General features: G+C 49.7%; 1 protein-coding gene across 1 annotated transcript in view; it reads left to right on the top strand.

The window, feature by feature from the left end:
* Positions 1 to 20,004, top strand: part of TACC2 (transforming acidic coiled-coil containing protein 2) — a 186,874-nt gene that overhangs the window by 59,456 nt on the left and 107,414 nt on the right. Inside the window, exon 3 of the mRNA XM_064269900.1 lies at positions 6,192 to 6,315. Coding sequence (XP_064125970.1) covers positions 6,192 to 6,315 — 124 coding nt within the window. The remainder of the gene's footprint in view (positions 1 to 6,191; positions 6,316 to 20,004) is intronic.

Genomic DNA, 20,004 nt, shown 5'->3' with positions numbered 1-20,004 from the left:
GAAGGCGGGTGACTCATGGCCCTTTGAAGAAGCACTTGTTGATACACGTTTCGTCCCTGACATTTCAGTGGCAAATCAACCCTTTGCTGGCCTGACTAAACTTGTAGTGGGCTGGCCCTGGCAGCTGGTGGCAGCAGCTGATGGTTCAAATCGCTGATGAATTTTTTTTCCCTCTGAAAAATATTTTAGTCACTCCAGCCCCATTACTACTACTGGTAGAACTTAGAAGCCATTTATAGCCTCTTCCAGTTGGTCAGCCACCACCCGTCTGTCAGTTTGTTGTACTGTGGTGTGGCTTGTGTGTTGCTGTGATGCTAGAAGCTATGGCGCCTCTATTTCAAATACCAGCAGGATCACCCATGGTAGACAGGTTTCAGCAGAGCTTCCAAACTAAGACAGGCTAGGAGGAAAGGCCTGGCCGTCTACTTCTGAAAGAGCCGCCATTGAAAACCCTATGTTGCATACTTCTACTCTGACACACTTGGAGTTGCCACGAGTGGGAGTTGACTGGACAGCAACTGGTTGGATATAACCTTCCCCATTGCTTGCTTGCTCGCTCACTCTGTTACTTGCTCTCTCTCTCCGTGTGTGTATGTGCGTGTGCATACCTATACACGTGTGCATATATACATACACATATATGTTGATACACAAATACACATAAAATCTGCATCGTGCAGTTAGTAGTTTTTTTTTTTAATTTTCAGTTAATAATGGATATATTTACATCTAGATTCATGGAGATTTACCGTATTTTTAAACAACAGCTGCAAATTAGTCCATTCTATGACACTGCCTTAATTTAATTAACCGTCTCCTTTGGCTGTTGTGATCGCAGCTGTGGTCAGCATCTTTGCTCACGTCCTTAACCACCTCCTTAGAATAAATTCTTGGAAGCAGAGTGGCTGTGTTAAAGGAAACAAAGTCTTCTATGGCTTTCACTGTGTATTGCCGAAATTCCCAGGCCCTGTTTTTCCACCCTGTTTTTAAGGCTTTGAAAAGTCAATATTGCCTGTAGTGTGGGATTCTCCAAATTGTGATCTAACGAAGACATCCAGAGTCCCTGCCTACCTTGTTACTTCAAGGTCACTGCTTCTTTCCTTTCCCTGGTCCTGATTTCTCCTGAGTCCTTGGATTTGATTGGTTGTTGAGATCCAGTATCACGTTTTGGGAAAATTAGACCCACCCAGAGGTACCTCAGGAGACAGGTCTGGTGATCTACTTCTAAAAGGTTACAGCCGTGAAAACCCTATGGAGCTGACAACAGCTCCAACAATTATATGGGAGCCTTAGGGAACAGCGAGCTTATATTAATAGGGCAGGAACAACTCAGAAAAGGGGGGAAGGGTGAAAATGGTTGCACAACTCAAAGAATGTAATCAATGTCACAGAATTCTACATGTAGGAACGGTTGAATTGGTGTATGTTCTGCTGTGTATATTCTAAACAACAGAAAATAATAAAATATTATTTAAAAAAAAAAAACTCTATAGAGCAGTTCTGCTCAGCATACAGGGTTGCCATGAGTTGGACACAACTAAAATAGCAGAATGGAGGATGGGAACCATGGAGGGAGAAGGACACACCAGAAGACCCATGAGAAAACATAGTACAGTGTAGACATACATACATGCACTCGTCCAACTGTATCCAGAATATAGTTTCGGGAAGTTGGCTCTGGGCCTCCCAGCCCTCATTCATCTGGATGCCAAAGGCAGTGCTTTGTGGCTGAACAGTTCGATAGAAGCTTCGGGCTGACCCTTCAGCCTAGGATCGAGTCCCAACTCCTTGACCTGGCCTTGTGATCTGGCTACTGTCCCCCCTCCCCTCCCCAATCCCCGTTCATTTTCTGCACTGTAGCTATAGAGACCTTTCCAAAGTTCCTCCAGAAGTCCAAAGGCTTCTTGACTCCGGGATTTCACATATGCAGTTTCCTGAGCCTGGAACACTTCCCTTCTCTTACCCTCCCACCTTTGGGACATAGCCCAGTGTGGTGGTGGAGGAAGGCTTGGGTTTGTATCCTGGTTCTACCACATACCAGTGGCATGACCTTGGATGAGTTGCTCAGCCTTTCTGAGCCTCGGTTTTCAGATCTGTAAAATGGAGGAAAAAATAGTACCAACCTCACAGGGTTGTTCTGAGGACCAAATATGACATCTATAATTGCTCAGAGCAGCACCTGCCAGAACAGGTGTGGGCAAGCATTCCCTATCGCAGGGCCAGCCAGAGGCCTCAGTTTACTTGCTGCTACACAGGGAACTGATCACCAAGGCCATATTTTCCAACTACTGATCCTTCTTCTTTGTTTCCAACTTTTGCATTCTAGTTGCCAGTAATTATCAATGCATCTTGATTGCATGTTCGATCAATTTCAGACTGCAGCAGCTGATAAAAATCTTCTATTTCTTCATCTTTGGCCCTAGTGGTTGGTGTGTAAATTTGAATAATAGTTGTATTAACTGGTCTTCCTTGTAGGCGTATGGATATTATCCTATCACTGACAGCGTTGTACTTCAGGATAGATCTTGAAACGTTCTTTTTGAGGATGAATGCAACATTCCTCTTCAAGTTGTCATTCCCAGCATAGTAGACTATATGATTGTCCGATTCAAAATGGCCAATACCAGTCCATTTCAGCTCACTAATGCCCTAGGATATTGATGTTTATGCATTCCATTTCATTTTTGATGATTTCCAATTTTCCTAGATTCATACTTCGTACATTCCAAGGTTCCAATTATTAATGGATGTTTGTAGCTGTTTCTTGTCATTTTGACATCATCCATGAAGAAAGCAAGGGGTCACTGAAAAGACAGGAAAGAAAGAAAAGACCAAGATGGATGTCAGAGGAGACTCTGAAACTTGGTCTTGAGTGTCGAGCAGCTAAAGCAAAAGGAAGAATTGATGAAGTAAAAGAACTGAACAGAAGATTTCAAAGGGCCTCTTGAGAAGACAAAGTAAAGTATTATAATGACACGTGCAAAGAGCTGGAGATGGAAAACCAAAAGGGAAGAACACGCTCGGCATTTCTCAAGCTGAAAGAACTGAAGAAAAAATTCAAGCCTCGAGTTGCAATAGTGAAGGATTCTATGGGTAAAATATTAAATGATGCAGGAAGCATGAAAAGAAGATGGAAGGAATACACAGAGTCATTATACCAAAAAGAATTTGTCAATATTCAGCCATTTCAAGATGTGGGATATGATCAGGAACTGATGGTACTGAAGGAAGAAGTCCAAGCTGCTCTGAAGGCATTGGCGAAAAACAAGGCTCTGGGAATTGATGGAATATCAATTGAAATGTTTCGACAAATGGATGCAGCGCTGGAGGTGCTCACTTGTCTATGCCAAGAAATATGGAAGACAGCTTCTTGTCAACTGACTGGAAGAGATCCATATTTATGCCTATTCCCAAGAAAGGTGATCCAACCGGATGTGGGAATTATAGAACAATATCATTAATATCACACGCAAGCAAAATTTTGCTGAAGATCATTCAAAAACAGCCACAGCAGTATATCAACAGGGAACTGGCAGAAATTCAGGCCAGTTTCAGAAGAGGATGTGGAACCAGGGATTTCATTGCTGATATCAGATGGATCCTGGCTGAAAGCAGAGAATACCAGAAGGATGTTTACCTGTGTTTTATTGACTATGCAAAGGCATTTAATTGTGTGGATCATAACAAACCATGGATAACACTGCAAAGAATGGGAATTCCAGAACACTTAATTGTGCTCATGAGGAACCTGTACATAGATCAAGAGGCAGTTGTTCAGATAGAACAAGGGGATACTGATTGGTTTAAAGTCAGGAAAGGTGTGTGCCAGGATTGTATTCTTTCACCATACTTCTTTAATCTGCATGCTGAACAAATAATACAAGAAGCTGGACCATATGAAGAAGAACGGGGCATCAGGATTGGAGGAAGACTCATTAACAACTTGCGTTATGCAGATGACACAACCTCGCTTGCTGAAAGTGAAGGGAACTTGAAGCACTTGCTAATGAAGATCAAAACACCTCAACAGAAAGAAAACAAAAATCCTCACAACTGGACCAGTGAGCAACGTCATGATAAATGGAGAAAAGATTGAAGTTGTCAAGGGTTTCATTTTACTTGGATCCACAATCAACGGCCATGGAAGCAGCAGTCAAGAAATCAAAAGACGCATTGCATTGGGCAAATCTGCTGCAAAGGACCTCTTCAAGGTGTTGAAGAGCAAAGATGTCACCCTCAAGACTAAGGTGCGCCTGACCCAAGCCATGATATTTCAATCACGTCATATGCACATGAAAGCTGGACAATGAATAAGGAAGTCAGAAGAAGAGTTGACGCCTTTGAATTGTGGTGTTGGCGAAGAATATTGAATGTACCATGGACTGCCAAAAGAACGAACAAATCTGTCTTGGAAGAAGTGCGGCCAGAATGCTCCCTAGAAGCAAGGATGGCGAGACTGCATCTTACATACTTTGGACATGTTGTCAGGAGGGATCAGTCCCTGGAGAAGGACATTATACTTGGCAGAGTACAGGGTCAGTGGAAAAGAGGAAGACCCTCAACGAGGTGGGTTCACACAGTGGCTGCAACAGTGAGCTCAAGTATAACAAAGATTGTAAGGATGGCGCAGGACCAGACAGTGTTTCGTTCTGTTGTGCATAGGGTCGCTATGAGTCGGAACCAACTCAACGGCACCTAACAACAACACCACCACCACACAGGGAAGCTGTCCCTGATCTCCACTTGCACCAGGGTCTCCTATTTTACGCTCTCCTAGCCATCTGGTGGGTTCCTTCTTGGCGCTTACTACAATTGTTACTAAGTAAAGAATTCCCCTACCCCCCGCCCCTTTTTTTCTTTTTGATGTCTGAATCTTGCCCAAGAATATAAGCCCTGTGAGGATGGGGATCACGGCTGTCTTGTTCAGCGCTGTATTTTTGACAAACCAAAATTCTAAGCCCATTGTCGTGGATTGGATTCCAACTCCTGGTGACCCCATGTGTTACAGAACAGAACTACCCCATAGGGTTTTCTTAGCTGTAATCCTTGTGGAAGCAGATAACCAGGCCTTCTTCCTTCCATAGAACCACTGGGTGGGCTTGAACCACCAACCTTTAGTTGACACTAAATGTTTTGTGCCACCCAGGGACCTAACAGAGTTGGTATTCAGTAAATATCTGCTTGTAGAATGAAAATAATCACTCTGTTACTTATTGCTACAGAGAGAGTTCATCAGAAAGAAAGTAACTCACGGACTTCCCTGGAGGGGTTAGTTACAGGTGAAGTAATAAGAAGTAACTGATCATGGGAGGGGCTGCCTGCAAAGTACCCTGATGTGTGTGTGCCCCCAGGATAGTGTCCAGGGACCTGTGCTCACCGGGACTTTGAAAGCCAACCTGCTTGTAGAGGTTGTGCAAGTGCAAACCCTCTCAATCCAGGAGGGGCCAGTGTTGTTTTAATTTTATCACTCATTGCAGATCACAACTTTGGAAAATATAATGAAATGAATTATTAGAAAAATGGAACAAAACTCAAGGCCAGGCTTCCTCAACCACCGCACTATTGGATCACTCCGTTGTGGGCTGTCCTGTGCATTGTAGGATGTTTGGCAGCACCCCTGGCCTCTACCCAATAGATGCTGAGAGCACTCCCCAAGTTGTGACAACCAAAAATATCTGTTGTCATTGTTAGTGCTGTCCAGTCGGCCCCCAACTCATGGCAACCCCATGTGTGTCAGAGTACAACTGTGCCCCATAGGGTTTTTAATGGCTGATATTTCAGAGGTACATCACCAGGCCTTTCTTCCAAGGCGCCTTTAGGTAGACTCTATAGACATTTCCAAATATCTCCTGGGGGCAAAAATTGCCCCTGGGTTAAGAACCACAGTTCAAGACCTATAGAACACAACCCAGATTTTTTTTTTAGATTAAATTCAGCAGACATAAAATTACTCTGTCAAATTGCTATAAAATGTTTTGGACTTACCTCGTCACAGACCTGTACCAAACTGCTCATGGACCGGTGCCATCTGTGGATAGCACTGATCGTGTCCAGACCCTTCATTCAGAGAAGGGGACACTGAGGCCCTGGTCAGGACCCAGATAACATGTGTTGTTACAGCACATTTAAAACTTCTAGGAACATTTCTGAGCCTGGACTGTTTTCTTCTCCCTTCTCCGGTTTACCTGTAGTAGATGAGGTCACCCAGCTGGCTGCCCCAGCAGACCTGGGAAACCTACTCTTAGCTGCCTTTGCCCACCACAGTGAAGTCCTTGGCCAGGTTGACCAGGTCTCTACAAGTCTGACAGCCCAGAGGTAGGGCTGGGGCTGGGGCTTGGGCTGGTGGTGGGACCCCAGGCCCAATCCCTGAGGCTGCCACTCCCCTTCCCCTCCCCCTGCTGGTCTGTAGTCTTCTCATCCACAGCTGCAGCCTACACACAGGGTCTGTACACCTGACCTGCACAAGTATATGCCAGGGATTGGGGCCCCTGCTTGGGGCGTTAGGACTGGTCTGAGGGGCACCAGGAAGACTCCAGCTTTTCTCTCGCAAAAGCCATTTTAGAGATTGCTTCCCTGGCGATCTTCAGGAAAAACCAAAACCAAGCCCTTGCTGTCGAGCTGATTCTGACTCATAGTGACCCTATAAGACAGGGTAGAACTGCCCCCTGACCCTATAAGACAGGGTAGAACTGCCCTGTAGGGTTTCCAAGGAGCGGTTGATGGATTCAAACTGCTGACCTTTTGGTTAGCAGTTGTAGCTCTTAACCACTATGCCACCAGGGCTCCAGTGGTATTAAGGGGCCCTGTTTAAAGTATAGTTCCTCCAAGAGAGATAATGTGCCATTTATACTTCATCAAGGAATGATCTAGCTACCTGGCTTCTGGCCTCGGGAAAGCAAGTACCTTATTCAAAAGTAAGTGATGAGGTGGAAGAATTGCTGTTTTTTCATCTAGAAAAGGGGCTACCCAAAAGTCTTCTCTGAATAACAGAACTTCTTAGTAGCACGTGAAAGGTGCTTCGATGTCCACAAATTGTATTTATATCGCAGTACCCCCCAAGTTGAGTACATTGGGGTGCATCTCTGTATCTAGAACCTCTGAGTCTCCAGCGTCTACCTGGCCACGCTATTGAACCATGTGAAATCGCCATATTGGCAGTTGTCAAACATTGGCAATTTCAGGTGGTTCAAATGAATGTGTGGTTTTGTTCTCACTTGGGTTTCTCATGGTTCTGAAGCAGCTTTATCTGTGTAGGTTTTGGCACTCTGAATTAATAGTTAAGTCCTAGTATCCTTTTGGAAAACCTGGTGGCATAGTGGTTAAGAGCTATGGCTGCTAACGAAAAGGTCAGCAGTTTGAATCTCCCAGGTGCTCCTTGGAAACCCTACAGGGCAGTTCTACTCTGTCCTTTAGGGTCACTATGAGTAGGAATTGACTATGAGTCAGAATTGATGGCAGCGGGTTTGGTTGGTTTTTTAGTCTCCTTTTGTCCTCTGTAGCCCCACCCTTGCTTTGTCCAGGGTCTATCCCTGGGGTACTCAGGGTACATAAGCTACCTGGCACCTGGGAGGAAAACCCAAGGTGCTGATGGGGACATTAATGACCTGGATGAGCCAACCACAGCAAAGCCTCTCTACAGTTTTGGGATGGTGTCTCAGGGTTCTGTAGAGAAACAGAACCAGGTATAGGTAACCCAAACCCACAGCGGTTGAGTTGATTCCGGCTCCTAGCGACCTAGTTGTAGATGTACATACTTACATACAGAGAGAGAGACTGAGAGAGAGATTTATTTTAAGGAATTGACTCACACAGTTGTGGAGGGCTGGCAAGTCCGAAATCTGTAGGTCAGGCGATGGGAAGAGTGAAGCGTATGGGAGTTTTGGTAGAATGTCTGTTTATAGTCTGAAGGCAGGACGGAAACCCTGGTGGCGCAGTGGTAAAGAGTTCAGCTGTTAACCAAGAAGTTGACGGTTTGAATTCCCCAGGCGCTCCTTGCAAACCTTATGGGGCAGATCTACTCTGTCCTACGGGGTCACTAGAAGTTGGAATCAACTCAGTGGCAGCAGGTTTGGTTTTTTGTGTGTTTTTTTTTTTGGAGGCAGAGTGAAACCAGTTGTTGCTGAGTCGATTCTGACTCTTGGCACCTCCAGCAGAATATAGCCCGGGGAAAACTCCCCGTTGGCTCATAAGGCCTACAACTGACGGGATGAGGCCCACCACATTATGGCCCACCACTTTATGGTAATCTGCTTTGTTTAAGGCCCACTGATGGATTTAATCATGTTATGATTCATCACTAGTATCAGTAGACTCAAGTGTCTGGCCAAACAACTGGGCACCATAGCCTAGCCAAGTTGACCCTTGAAATCAATCACCACAGACAGTATTTACCACTTTCTTAGGTGATATTTTTCCTTCCTGATGGAGTTTTGCTTGGGCCAAGCTTAAATATAATTTCTTTCTTCTGAGCACAGACTTGCTCTGTGATAGGGAAAGAGGATACGAACGTGCTTGGGACAGATTGGCCAGGTCAGGGTTAAACAGCGCCCACCGTTAGGAATCTGAAGGTCAGCAGATTCTTTTCACACTTTCATAAGGGCTGGTGGTCACATGCTGATGTACCTCGCTGGCAACTAGAAATATCTGGATGTGCCTGATATGGCGTTCTACCCAACTACAAGCCTCTTTCAGCACCTTCTGAGTTTGCCTTTGCAACTTCTCAGTGGCAGTATCTCAGGAGGTGTGTGCCATGTCTCCATTGACTCATTTTATGAAACCCCAGGCCTCCATGAACTGATGGCCCAGGGCTTGTTTTGACCAAGCTGAGTTCTGCAAACCCCAGGCTTCCGTGGACTGATGGCCCAGCACTCATTTTGACTGAGCTGAGTTCTCCGAACCAGCAATTTTCAGAGGACTTTCCTCTTTCCAGCTTGCGGCTCACTTTCAATCTGAGCCGAGGCTTTGGCCTTAACGCTCACCCTGTTACATGATCAGGCGCACATGGGGACCCAAGAAGAAAAAATAGAGAAGCCTGCGGGGAAGGGCTATTGTGCTAATACCTTCCAGATGGTGATATGAAATGGGAGATAAGATGCTGTCACTCCGTCTGGCCCTACAAGACATGGTATCTTCTGCCTGCTCCTTGGGGACTGTTATCACCCTCCCATGACAGCCTGGGTCACTCTGGTGTTTGTCCCTACAGAGGGGCTTAACTCATCAATGCTAGTCGACCTCTGAAATAAAATTTGCTAACAGTCCAGCAGGGATCTGCCAAGAAGGACTTGAAAGCCCTGAACAGGGAATAAATGGAGGACGGTGGCTGACAGCATCTCACTCCAGCTGGATTTGTAAGGCCCTCCAGCTAAATGCAAACTCTGGAGCCACACTGTTTCTCTGGCTGTAGGTGGGACCAGCTGCTGTTTGTGAGGACCTTGGTAAGGTACGAAATCAGAGATGGCAAATCCAGTCCATTGATAGTGGTTCCTTAGGAATCTGTGTTGAGAAGGATTCTGAGGCCCTCTGTGTAGGATTTTATCTTAGAAAATGAACAGAAAGATCCTCAGGTATGACATGCATAAACTCGCTTAGTTTATTGCAAGGTAGTCATGGCAGGGTGCACAAGTAAGACCTCACAATATTCCTTTAGAACCTGTGAATCAGAGTTAACAACTACAATTACAGTGTTAGTTCAATGGTTAGGGTCCAAATAGTTAGCCTTCAGGCTTTTACCTTTAACGAGAGGTCTCAGGAGGAAGGCTTAACCACGGCTTAAACTCAGGGCGGAGGTCCGTAGTCATAGCTAGGGTTCAAGGTCGGTGGCAGTGAACAGAATCTCAGTTCCATCTTTGTCTTCTGTCAGTAAATGAGGTGAAATTTAGGGTTTACGTGCAAGTTTGTCACCTTGGCTTCACACGACAAGGGCCAGCGGGCCAGCGCGATGTCAAAGGCTAGAATGTTCTATCTTTTCTCCAGGATTAGAGAGTAGCTGAATGATGCATCTTTCTTCTCTTCAAGATTAGAGATGAGGGAGGTTGTTTAGATTTATGTCACGTTTCCTTGTGTCACAGCATGCTGGGTCAAAGTGAACTTAATGGTTGTTTACATTCCTTGCATACTTCACATGCTTCTGTGTTTCTATGTCTAAGTTCAGGAGTTTTCTAGAGAACTTTCTAATAATTTACAGTTAATGTTAGCCTCACAAAGGCAGACATATTTCTGTTTCTAAATTCGTATTCTCAGTGATTATACATACGTATTTTGAAACCATAATAGTGCCTTATATCTGAAGGGATTTGAGTGCATTATAGAAACATACAAAACACCTCCCCAGCTGGACTTGGCCGGAAGGATTGCCTTGATCGATGAGTCACATCTGTCTGCTGAAAGTACGGTGGTCTGTGTGCCCTCCATTTGTCAGTTCTGTCCTAAATAAGAATAATGTAACAGGCTTAAATTTAAATCAAGCATTCCCTCACCTTCCAAAAATAGCTATGTTCTGCATGAATTTGACATAAGCTTCTTTGTTATTCCAATGAAGTTTGGAAAACTTTAACTCCTTACCTGGGAAAAGGGATTTGGCCCTTTACAACTAGAGAGCCTCCACTGGCCCTGCCCTAGGTACCTTTACAGAGGAGGAGCTTGGCAGCAGGGGAGCGAACAGCCATGCCCTGCGGAGATGAAATGAGTGCAGAGTAGGCGGGCCCCTGCCCCCATGTGGCTCACACGTGCTGTGTGTGGCAGTTGTCTGGAGTAAAACTGGGCGCCATCAAGGACCCAACTTACTGAGACTGATGTCTTTAAGATGAGTCACCGCTGGTTGACACGAACTGGCAAAGGTTGTTGGCGAGAAGGGAATTGTCCTTACCTCCTTCTCGGCTCTGCCATTACAGCGTCGCCCCCGGCAGCTCAGGAGTTTTTGAGGATCTAGTGCCTGGGCTGACTCCATGGGTATGACCTCTGCCGTTGCCCAGGGCCCTGCACTCAGATGGACCCCCCGCTTGGTTTAATGCTCTGCCCTTGCCCTCTTGAAATTCTTAATACGTTTTGAATGAGGGCCCAGCATTTTCATTTTGCCTAAAAGTCATTTTCCAGGTCCTGCTGGGCCAGATGCATGTTTGGGAAACCGGGCACAGGGGAGGAAGGAGAGGAGCTGCCCCGGGCCAGGCACTTTTTATGTGCCAAGCTCTGCTGGGCTGGAGGGACCATGACAGCTGACACCTATCTGCTCCCGGGGGGCTTGTGGTCCAGTAGGAGAGAATGAGGTGCCAGCAGAACTAAAACACAAAAAGTGTGGGAGGGCAACCCAGGAGGGCCTCTTTGCTTGGGCAGCGCCTAAGTGAGCGGTCCAGGATGGTTGTGGGGGGGCCAGGATGGGATCTGGGGAGGGGGCAGGCATTCCAGGTGGAGGGGCTGCTTGGGCAAAGGCAAGAAGCCGCCTGGAGCGTGGGAGTAGGAGGGAGAGATGGGGGAACAGAGCCGGGTCATAGGGGCCTGGCATGAGAGGCTGAGGAGTCTCACCTGCATTCCAAAGGCGAGGGCCAGTTGGGAGGGTTTTAGGAAAGTGAAAGACCCGCTCAGGAGGGTGCTTGTGCTGGGTGGTTCTGGTGGCTTGAGGAGATGGACTTGACTCTCTCAGGGAACAAAGCAGCAGGCAGACAGAGCAGCTAAGGGGATGTCGTTCACAGAGGCTGAAGGCCTGGACCAACAGAGGCGGCTGGACAGAGAGCACACATGCAGGAAGGAGAAGGTGGTCCAGTCAGCAGCCAGGGCTGACAACCAGGCACAGGGGTGAGAGAACCCAGAGGAGAGGGCCCTGTGGACTTCTGATGCCAGGGCTTGGCTGGGGTACCATTGATTGTGCTGGGAAATTGGGGGGGGGAGGGGGCCCGGAGGGGGCCCAGAGCGAAGGAATGAGTTCAGCAGGGGCCAGAGGTGTCGTGAGCGATGAGTCACTGGCCTCCCGGATCCCTGGGGAGAGGCCAGCCACCAGCAGTGGGGCCTGGGAGGGAGGGAAGAAGGGAGGCGCCATTCTTCAATAAGCTGTTGAGTCATTTGTTTGGAGCCGCCTTTGGCTGATGGGACCAGGCCAGCACAGGAAGGGTGTGGCCCAGAACTGGGGCCAACAGAGGGATGTGTGGAAGGAGCAGGACTGGCTTTAAGGACAGTGGGGTCCCCAGGCTGGAAGAGGCTAGGATGTGTGGTCATTGATGCCCCAGGGTGTCTACGGGCTGGGACAACGAATGGACTCATGGACGTTGGGGTATTCTCGTTGCATCCGAGGGCTGTCTTGACCTTGATTGTCGAGGTATGTCACCCCCTCATGTTTGCATTTCTCTGATTAGCAATGAGGTCACAGCTGGATCTCCCCGCCCCTCTGCCAGTGTTTCCAAAGACAGAAGTCTTTTCTTGCAGTGTGATTGAGACTGCGTTAAATCAACAGACCCACAGACTATCACCTCTCCTCCATCTGCATGGGATGAAGTCAGATCTTCCCGGGCGTGCACAGTGGAGGAAGGAGCCCGACCTGGTGGAGTTTCTTGAGAAAGCTACATTTTTGATTAGTTGTTTGAGTTTATAAATGGTCACCTCACTGTCATGAATATGCATAAATGTAGACTTCTGAAAAACCAGACCATTGAGAACACTGTGGAGCACAGTTCTTCCCTGACACACATGGGGTCACCATGAGTTGGAATCCACTCAGTGGCAACTGGTTAGTCATCTGAAGTACTAACATGGTCTTCTTAAGTAGCTTAAAACTCATTACTGTCCAGTGGATCCCAACTCATAGCAAACCTATAGGACAGAGTAGAACTGCCCCCATAGGGTTTTGAAGGAGTGGCTGGCTGGTGGATTCAAACTGCTGACCTTTTGGGTAGCAGTCTAGGTCTTAACCACTGTACCACCGGGGCACCAAAGAGCTTAAACAGCCCCCAATAGTTTGCATTCTTTGTTTTGAGTCATTCCTAGAAGAAATAAATTACTCCAGGCACTGTCCACGTTGTTACAAATAAGAGTTTGAACAGCTAAGTCTTGGCTTCATCTGTAAACCCACTCTGCACTTTTGCCCAGTTCTGCCTCAGCATTTGCTTGTAATTCTTGTTCACCTGTGGATTGGCTTTCCCTGGGGCTACCCAGGGTCATTGCTCCCTGGTCTCACTTTTTCTCCTTGTTTTCTTGTGGACCCAATGAGAGAAGGCAACGGGATTCCAGCTTTGACTTTGCTTATGACACTGGGCTTGGTGGTAGCCAGTTGACGCCATGGGGCTCCTCCTCTGCCCGGGGAGGGCTGGGCATTGGTTTGCAGAGACACAAAGGTGGGCTGGAGATGGAAGCTCTGGGCCCTCTGGCTTCAACCAGACTAGTTTCCGTGTGTTGGTCTCAGCCTTGGGGATCGGCATGAGGTTTCCCTGCTAAAAATGGGCATGAACACCCTAGACCAGATGCATCCAGCTCTCACCTGTATCTCAGGTTAGAGATCCACAGCACCAGGTGTGTCCTTCAGGTGGGAGGTGTGTTGCAAGTATGTTTTTGAAAGAATAGTTACTGTTGCCCCGGAATATTATTCTTCTTCCCAACTGCTTTCAGATGTGCTTTGTGGAGCAGCAAGAACAGAATGAGGCTGTGGACACATCTCCCTCCTCCCAGCCCGTGGCTAGGTTGTTCCCGGCAGCCCATCAGTTAGGGATGAGTTCACAGCTACGTGGTGACCTACCCTCTGCATTATGAGATGGGGGTGCTGAGGGATGATCAAAATGTGGGTCTGCTCAAAGGGGGATGTATTACACGTGAATGCCATCCAGCCATCAGGAAGACCACTGAGACGTTCTGTACTAGGGAATTGACCCCAGTGCCCAAGGGACCTGTCCTCCTCCCTAGCTGTTTTTTGAGTGCTTCTGATGGGCCAGCCTGGGCTAGATATTGGGGTTTGGGTGACTATGACATATTCGGTCCTTGCACTCATGGAGTTCATGGTTCAGGCTCTCTCGTGGTAAGATAGACATCAGATAAATATCTACGAATCTGATGCAGATCTTGGAGGAGGACAATAGGGTTACAGGGATATACACTAGGGGAGTCCATTAGGAAGTGGCCATGGTGGTGGGTAAGGATTCAGGCTGCCTGGGTTCATATCCTGGCTCCACCAATTACTAGCTATGTGACCTTGGGCAAGTGACCTCACCTTTTGGGGCCTTCATGTCTTCTGTAAATTGGGGATAATGATATTGGCCTTAAAGCGTTGTTGTGAGGCTTACCCCAGGTCATGTATGCAAAGCACTTAGCACAGCAATGAGCTCACAGCATTGGGCTCACAGCATTGCAGCATTGGGCTCACAGCACTGGGCTCACAGCACTGGGCTCACAGAATTGCAGCATTGAGCTCACAGCATTGTAGTACTGGGCTCACGCATTGCAGCATTGGGCTCACAGCACTGGGCTCACAGCATTGCAGCACTGGGCTCATAGCATTGGGCTCACAGCATTGCAGCACTGGGCTCACAGCATTTCAGCACTGGGCTTATGGCGCCAGGCTCACAGCATTGCAGCACTGGGCTTATGGCACCAGCGAGGCAGATGATTATTGATGCCCAGGCTGAGACCTAGATGGAAGGACTAGCTGGCCTTCAGAGTGGAAAGGCTGCAAGGCGAGGAGGTAGTGTGTGCGTGTGTGTGTGTGTGTGTTGGGGGGGCGCTGAAAGGGGCTGGGGATGGCCTGAGCCAAGCAGGTGAGGGAGCAGTGACAAGTGAGCATGGGCTGAGGCTGGGCCTGCAGGCCTGCTACGCCCTGTCAGGAATTTGGGGCCAGATGCATTGGGCCAGGTGCTGTGGCAGCTGCCCTCCAGGCCAACACACCAACTGCCTAGGTGGATTTTGAGAAAATGGAAATTAGCAGAATGTTATTGAAACAGAAACCCAAGCCCTGGATTTCTGCCACTGGGAGCTGCCTGCAGGTGCTGAAACCCAGGGGGCACAGGTGATCCCCCACCAGAGCTAGGAAACCGCAGACCCACTGGGCTCTCAGTGCCAAGTCATGTAATTCCAGTTCAGCTGCCCTCGGCCCCACAGGCTCCCCCACTCCACCCCAGCGTCCCCCATGGAGAGAGGCTGGGAGTGCCAACTCACCCTGCCATCACAGAGTTGAGCCTGTGAACAGCATTAATGATCTTGATTTTTGCCAAAGGGGGAAATCAAAGCCTGATTTGAGCACCAAAGCAAGGCTTATATCTTTTGGCTTTTGTGTGTTCACAGGAGACAGTCCTGTTTTCCCTTCTTTAGGCCTCCCTCGACTCTGGGCGGTTCCCTGTTTGTCCAGCAGGGGGCACTCATACATTGAAGGGAGGCTGTCACTCTGCACTTCCCCCCCTGCTCCCCCCTCAAGGAAAGGAGGGTCCCAACAGGTCCCTGGTCAAGGCCTTCCGTTACCCTTCAGCCTTTGATTTTATTTTTTATTTGGCAAATCCTGAGGTGTTTGCAAAGTTTTTGTTTTTAGTTCACAATGCAGAGTTCCATTGCCTATAAAAAATTAGTAGAAATGATCACATAAAAGTCCCTCCCTCCAAACAAAAAGCAAACAAGAAAACTCACCTCCAGTGTCCTGAACACCTGAGCTGCCTCTGTGTAGGAAACCCCAGGTTCTCTGAGGAGACAGGAGGTCCATGGGCCTGGGCTGGGGAGCTGGTGGGGAGCGTGGGGAAGGAGTATGCTGTGTCTTTAAAGAGTCCATGTGTGGGGGTGGGGGTGGGTGAGTAGGGCCTGATGAATGTTCCCTTGATGAACCAAATTCCACTTGGAATAATTATCCCATTGTGTCCCCAGCCCCTCCCCAGTTGCTGCCTGTGTGGACCTCACTCCCCCAGAGTTGGAACATGGGTCTTTGGCTTCCGGCCCTGCTGCTGATGGAGTAGAAGCTTCCATACCCTCCAGGGACTTAAGCAGGTAGTATGCGTGGCTATCTCTGCAGCAGCTTCCCGGGGGGAAGACCTAGTGGTCACAGTCCCTCAGGCCTGGAGTGAGCCGCACTTGGGACTGTGCCAACAAGGCTTTGTCAACTTGGACCCATCACAGCCAGTCCCTGAAAAGAGGGACCTGAGAGAGCCTGGGGTGGTCTGAGCAGAGCAGGTGAGGGTGGGGCAGAGGCCCAGCGCCTACAGCCACTGGGCTCCCGGCCTCTATAGCCACTGGGCTCCCGGCCTCTATAGCCACTGGGCTCCCCGCCTCTGCAGCCACTGGGCTGTGGTTGATCTGAAACTGACCCTGTTAGTAAGCTCTTCATGCAGACAGTGGGATGCTCTGTGTGGGCAAGTATTTGGAGTTCCTGTTTCTTGGCTGCGAGCCCTGGTGGGGCAATGGTTAAAGCACTCTGCTGCCAACTGGAAGGTCAGTGGTTCAAACCCACCAGCTGCTTCACAAGAGAAAGGGGTGACAGTCTGCTTCTGTAAAGATTTACAGCCTTGGAAACCCTATGGGGCAGTTCTGTTCTGTCCCATAGGGTCACCAGGAGTCGGAATAGACTTGACAGCAATGGGTTTCTAGGTACACAGCAGGTTCGGTATTCTAAGCCGTCCTGTTTATCCATTCAAGTTCCCCAAAAGGCATTCTCGGGCAGTATTTTATGCTGGGGAGCAGACTCCACCTGGTGTGTCAAGAAGTCAGGCCTGTGCTCCTTGCCCTCGGGAAGTATGGACGCTACCTGGGAGGCACATCCGGCTGGGAAGTTAAGCCCTGTGGGCAGTGAGCAGAGCAGTGGGTGACCCACTACTGAACCAGAGTGTCCACAGGCAGCGGAGGAATCAGGATGGAAAGTCGCCGAGAACAGATGTGGTTGGGGAGGCACAGAATGAGGAGGACGGTGGGGCTGGATCCCCAGTCTATCTTCTCTGGACCATGCTCCACAGACCATGAAGCTCTTCCTTGGTGGCGTAGCGGTTAAGCGCTCAGCTGCTAACCGAAAGTTCGGCGGTTGGAACCTACCAGCCGCCCCGAAGGAGAAAGATGTGGCATTCTGCTTCCATAAAGATTACAGGCTTGGAAACCCAATGGGGCAGTTCTACTCTAACCTATAGGGTCCCTATGAGTCGGAATCAACTCAAAGGCAGTGGGATCACTGGCGGAAGGAGCGCTTGTGAGGTTTCCCCACTGTAAAGCTATCCTCCCTTCCATACTGTATTCCCTGGAGGGAAGCCATTACGCCCACCCCACACTTAAGAAGGAGGGGTTATGCTTCCCTATCTTTAGGGTAGACCGTCTACATAATTTATTTGGAATTCTTCTGCTCAGGAGATGTGTCTCTTCTCCATACATTAATTTATAGAATCCTTTATTTACACCTACTTTGGGCTGTAATCCAGCACTACTTTACTCTGTTGCTGGAACTGTTCAGCTTTGGCTGTTATGCCATTCATTAGGTCTCAGCACCTTTATTTTACGAGTGTCCAGGAGCCCCTGAGGCAGCACTGGGACATGATCAGATTTGCATTTGTAAAAGCTTCCCCAAGCTGCCTGGTTTCAGGATTGAGGGGGGGCCCCAGGCTCAGCTGGACCGACCAGGGACGGCTGTGGGTCCATTGCCGTGAGTGCACCCCCACTGACCGTCATGATACGGCCAGCAATACTCTCTGTGGCTGCTTCTCGCCGCCCGGTCTTAGCCTGGATCCAGGGACCCAAGCAAATCTTAGTCTTTTCCCCTTTGGTGGGTCCCTGGAGGTTTTCAAAACAAGTTTAAAAAAAAAAAAATGTGCAGATGATCATTATTCACCAGGCCTGGCTGGGGTCTGAGGGCCTCGCTGGTCTCTATGGCTTGGAGGTCCATCCTCCATCAGGCCTCCTTTCCAGCCCCACGGTACTGGTCAGCAGTCCTCTACGTGTTGACCCTGCAAAGGCTGCCACGCCCCCCACCCCCATCCCTGCTTTGTCTTGCCCTCTTCGGGCTCCAGGGGAGCAGCAGGCAGGGAGACCTGGTGTCTTGACAAAGAAGGCTCAGCTCTGACAGATGTTCTGCTTTGGGAACATGCTGGTGACTTCCTGCTGTCTCCTCCTACGTCTTCTAATGGCTGCTGTGCAAACGATGACATCATCCCAGTGCAAATGGCTTTTCTCCAGGAGTCCTCACACGGTCTCCCGCCTTCCCCACGCCCATTGATAATCACTAGGCCACAAGCCGTGGGGAGAACAGATGTGACTTGAGAGGGAGGAAGGAGACCGTGGAAGGAGGGAAGCTTACCTCCTCTGCTTCCCAGCCCTGCCCGGAGCAGAGAGCTGGTCCAGCACTGGTCCTCCTTCAGTTTGGCCCTTCCGAGGCCTTGCCTAGTCAGCAGGTTATCCTGACCAACCAGAGAGATTGGCAGATCATTAGGCAGCAGGTAACTGAGCTGTGGAGTCTCTGGGTGGTGCGAACAATTAACCAAAAGGTTGAAAGTTCAAGTTCACCGAGAGGTGCCTCAGAAGGAAGTCCTAGTAATCTGCTTCCAAAGGATCAGCCCTTGAAAACACCGTGGAGCACAGGTCTTTTCTGACATACACGGGGTTGCCGTGAGTCAGAGCCAACTCGACGGTTCTGGGTAATTGAGCTGAAAGGGGCTGGAGCCAGGCCGGGGGGCTGAGAGTAAGAACGTCCAGGGATGGCAGTGGAAAAACCCCACTCCAAGGCAGCCACCGCTGACCGCGTGTTTGGGGCCCTCTGGGGGCTTGTGGCACAGAGCCTGGGGTGTTGGTCCCTGGGCCGAGTGGGGTGTCAGCCTGAGTAAATGTCCCTGTTTAGAGCTGACCTCCCACTCTCCCTGCTGGGAACGGCTGGCCTTTATGAATTGGTAACTTGGAAGCCTGGAGAGGTTGGGAAGAAATGAGATAGGAGGTGCAGCTGGGCTTCTGGCAGGGAGGAAGGTGGTTCCCCGGCTCAGATGCACGCATCCCAGAGAGCACATCCCCCAGGGAGGGCACCCTCCAGGGAGCACGCCCCCCCAGGAAGGACACCTGGAGAAATGCTGCCCTCACGGTGGCCTGTTGAGGGGAAGTGGCCCAGGGTTTGCACCCACTGGCAGCCTGCCCGAGTTGCTCTCCCTCCATCTGCACTTCTCCAGTACTTAGAGGGAGTGCAGAGACCTTCTTCGGGCCCCACCTAGGGTGGTACCCCCATGTCAGAGAAGCGAGCCCGAGCCCGGAAAATGCTGCATCCTTACACCTGGAGCCAGTTCGGCTGCATGCCTGCCACCTGGGTGGGGCCTGGCTGGTCCTCTGAGTTTTACGGTGAAAGGTGTTGGGTTGTTGAGGCTGTGGTCTCTGTCGACAAGACCTGCATCAGTGACACTGGGGGGGGTCCCAATGGGACGCAGCCCCCCCCCACCATGTGTGCCACGCCTCAGTCATTCTCCTGCCTCAGATCTAGTCGTGTCAGGGCAGACTGGGGAGTAACATGCTGCGCCATCTCGCCGTGTCAGCGAGACCAGCGGGGTCTCCTGCTCCGTGTCTCTTCCTGTGAATGTGAACCAGCCAGGGCAGCTGTGGGGAGCCCTGGCATTGGTGGGCGGCATGTCCGGGGCTCCACCTTGCTGGACCACAGCCAAGCAGCAATCGGGGTAGCTGGTGCTCCACTCTCCAGAGAGAGCCCCATGGAAGGTGGCCCCCTCCAGTCTGGGGGCACAGGCGTGGGAGAGGGCGGGTGAGGATCCCAGCCCCACTCTGCTCTGTCGTCCAGCTGGGAGGAAGATGGGGAGGCAGCAGCAGCCCTCGGGGCTTCTTTGGGCTCCAGGCTGGAGCACAGCGGGGAGGAGCTGAGCTGTGGGTTTTAGCGTTTTGACCCCATCTGGGCTGAAGTCCCAATGCCCCTAGGGCATCGTGGGAAAGGAATCGACCCTGAAGTGGGGCCTGTGAGAGGCAGATGGTGTGATGATCATGCAACGAGTCCCTGAGAGCACAGCTGAGAATGCCCAGGATAGCCCCGGGTGGGTGGAGGTTCCAGGGTTTGTAAGGCCCCTTGCTCTCCAAATTTGGGCAGCTGAGGCCAGGAGC

Source organism: Loxodonta africana, chromosome 16 (assembly GCF_030014295.1).
Source record: "Loxodonta africana isolate mLoxAfr1 chromosome 16, mLoxAfr1.hap2, whole genome shotgun sequence".
Taxonomy (NCBI): Eukaryota; Metazoa; Chordata; class Mammalia; order Proboscidea; family Elephantidae; genus Loxodonta; species Loxodonta africana.
This window is presented reverse-complemented; position numbering and strand designations above follow the sequence as displayed.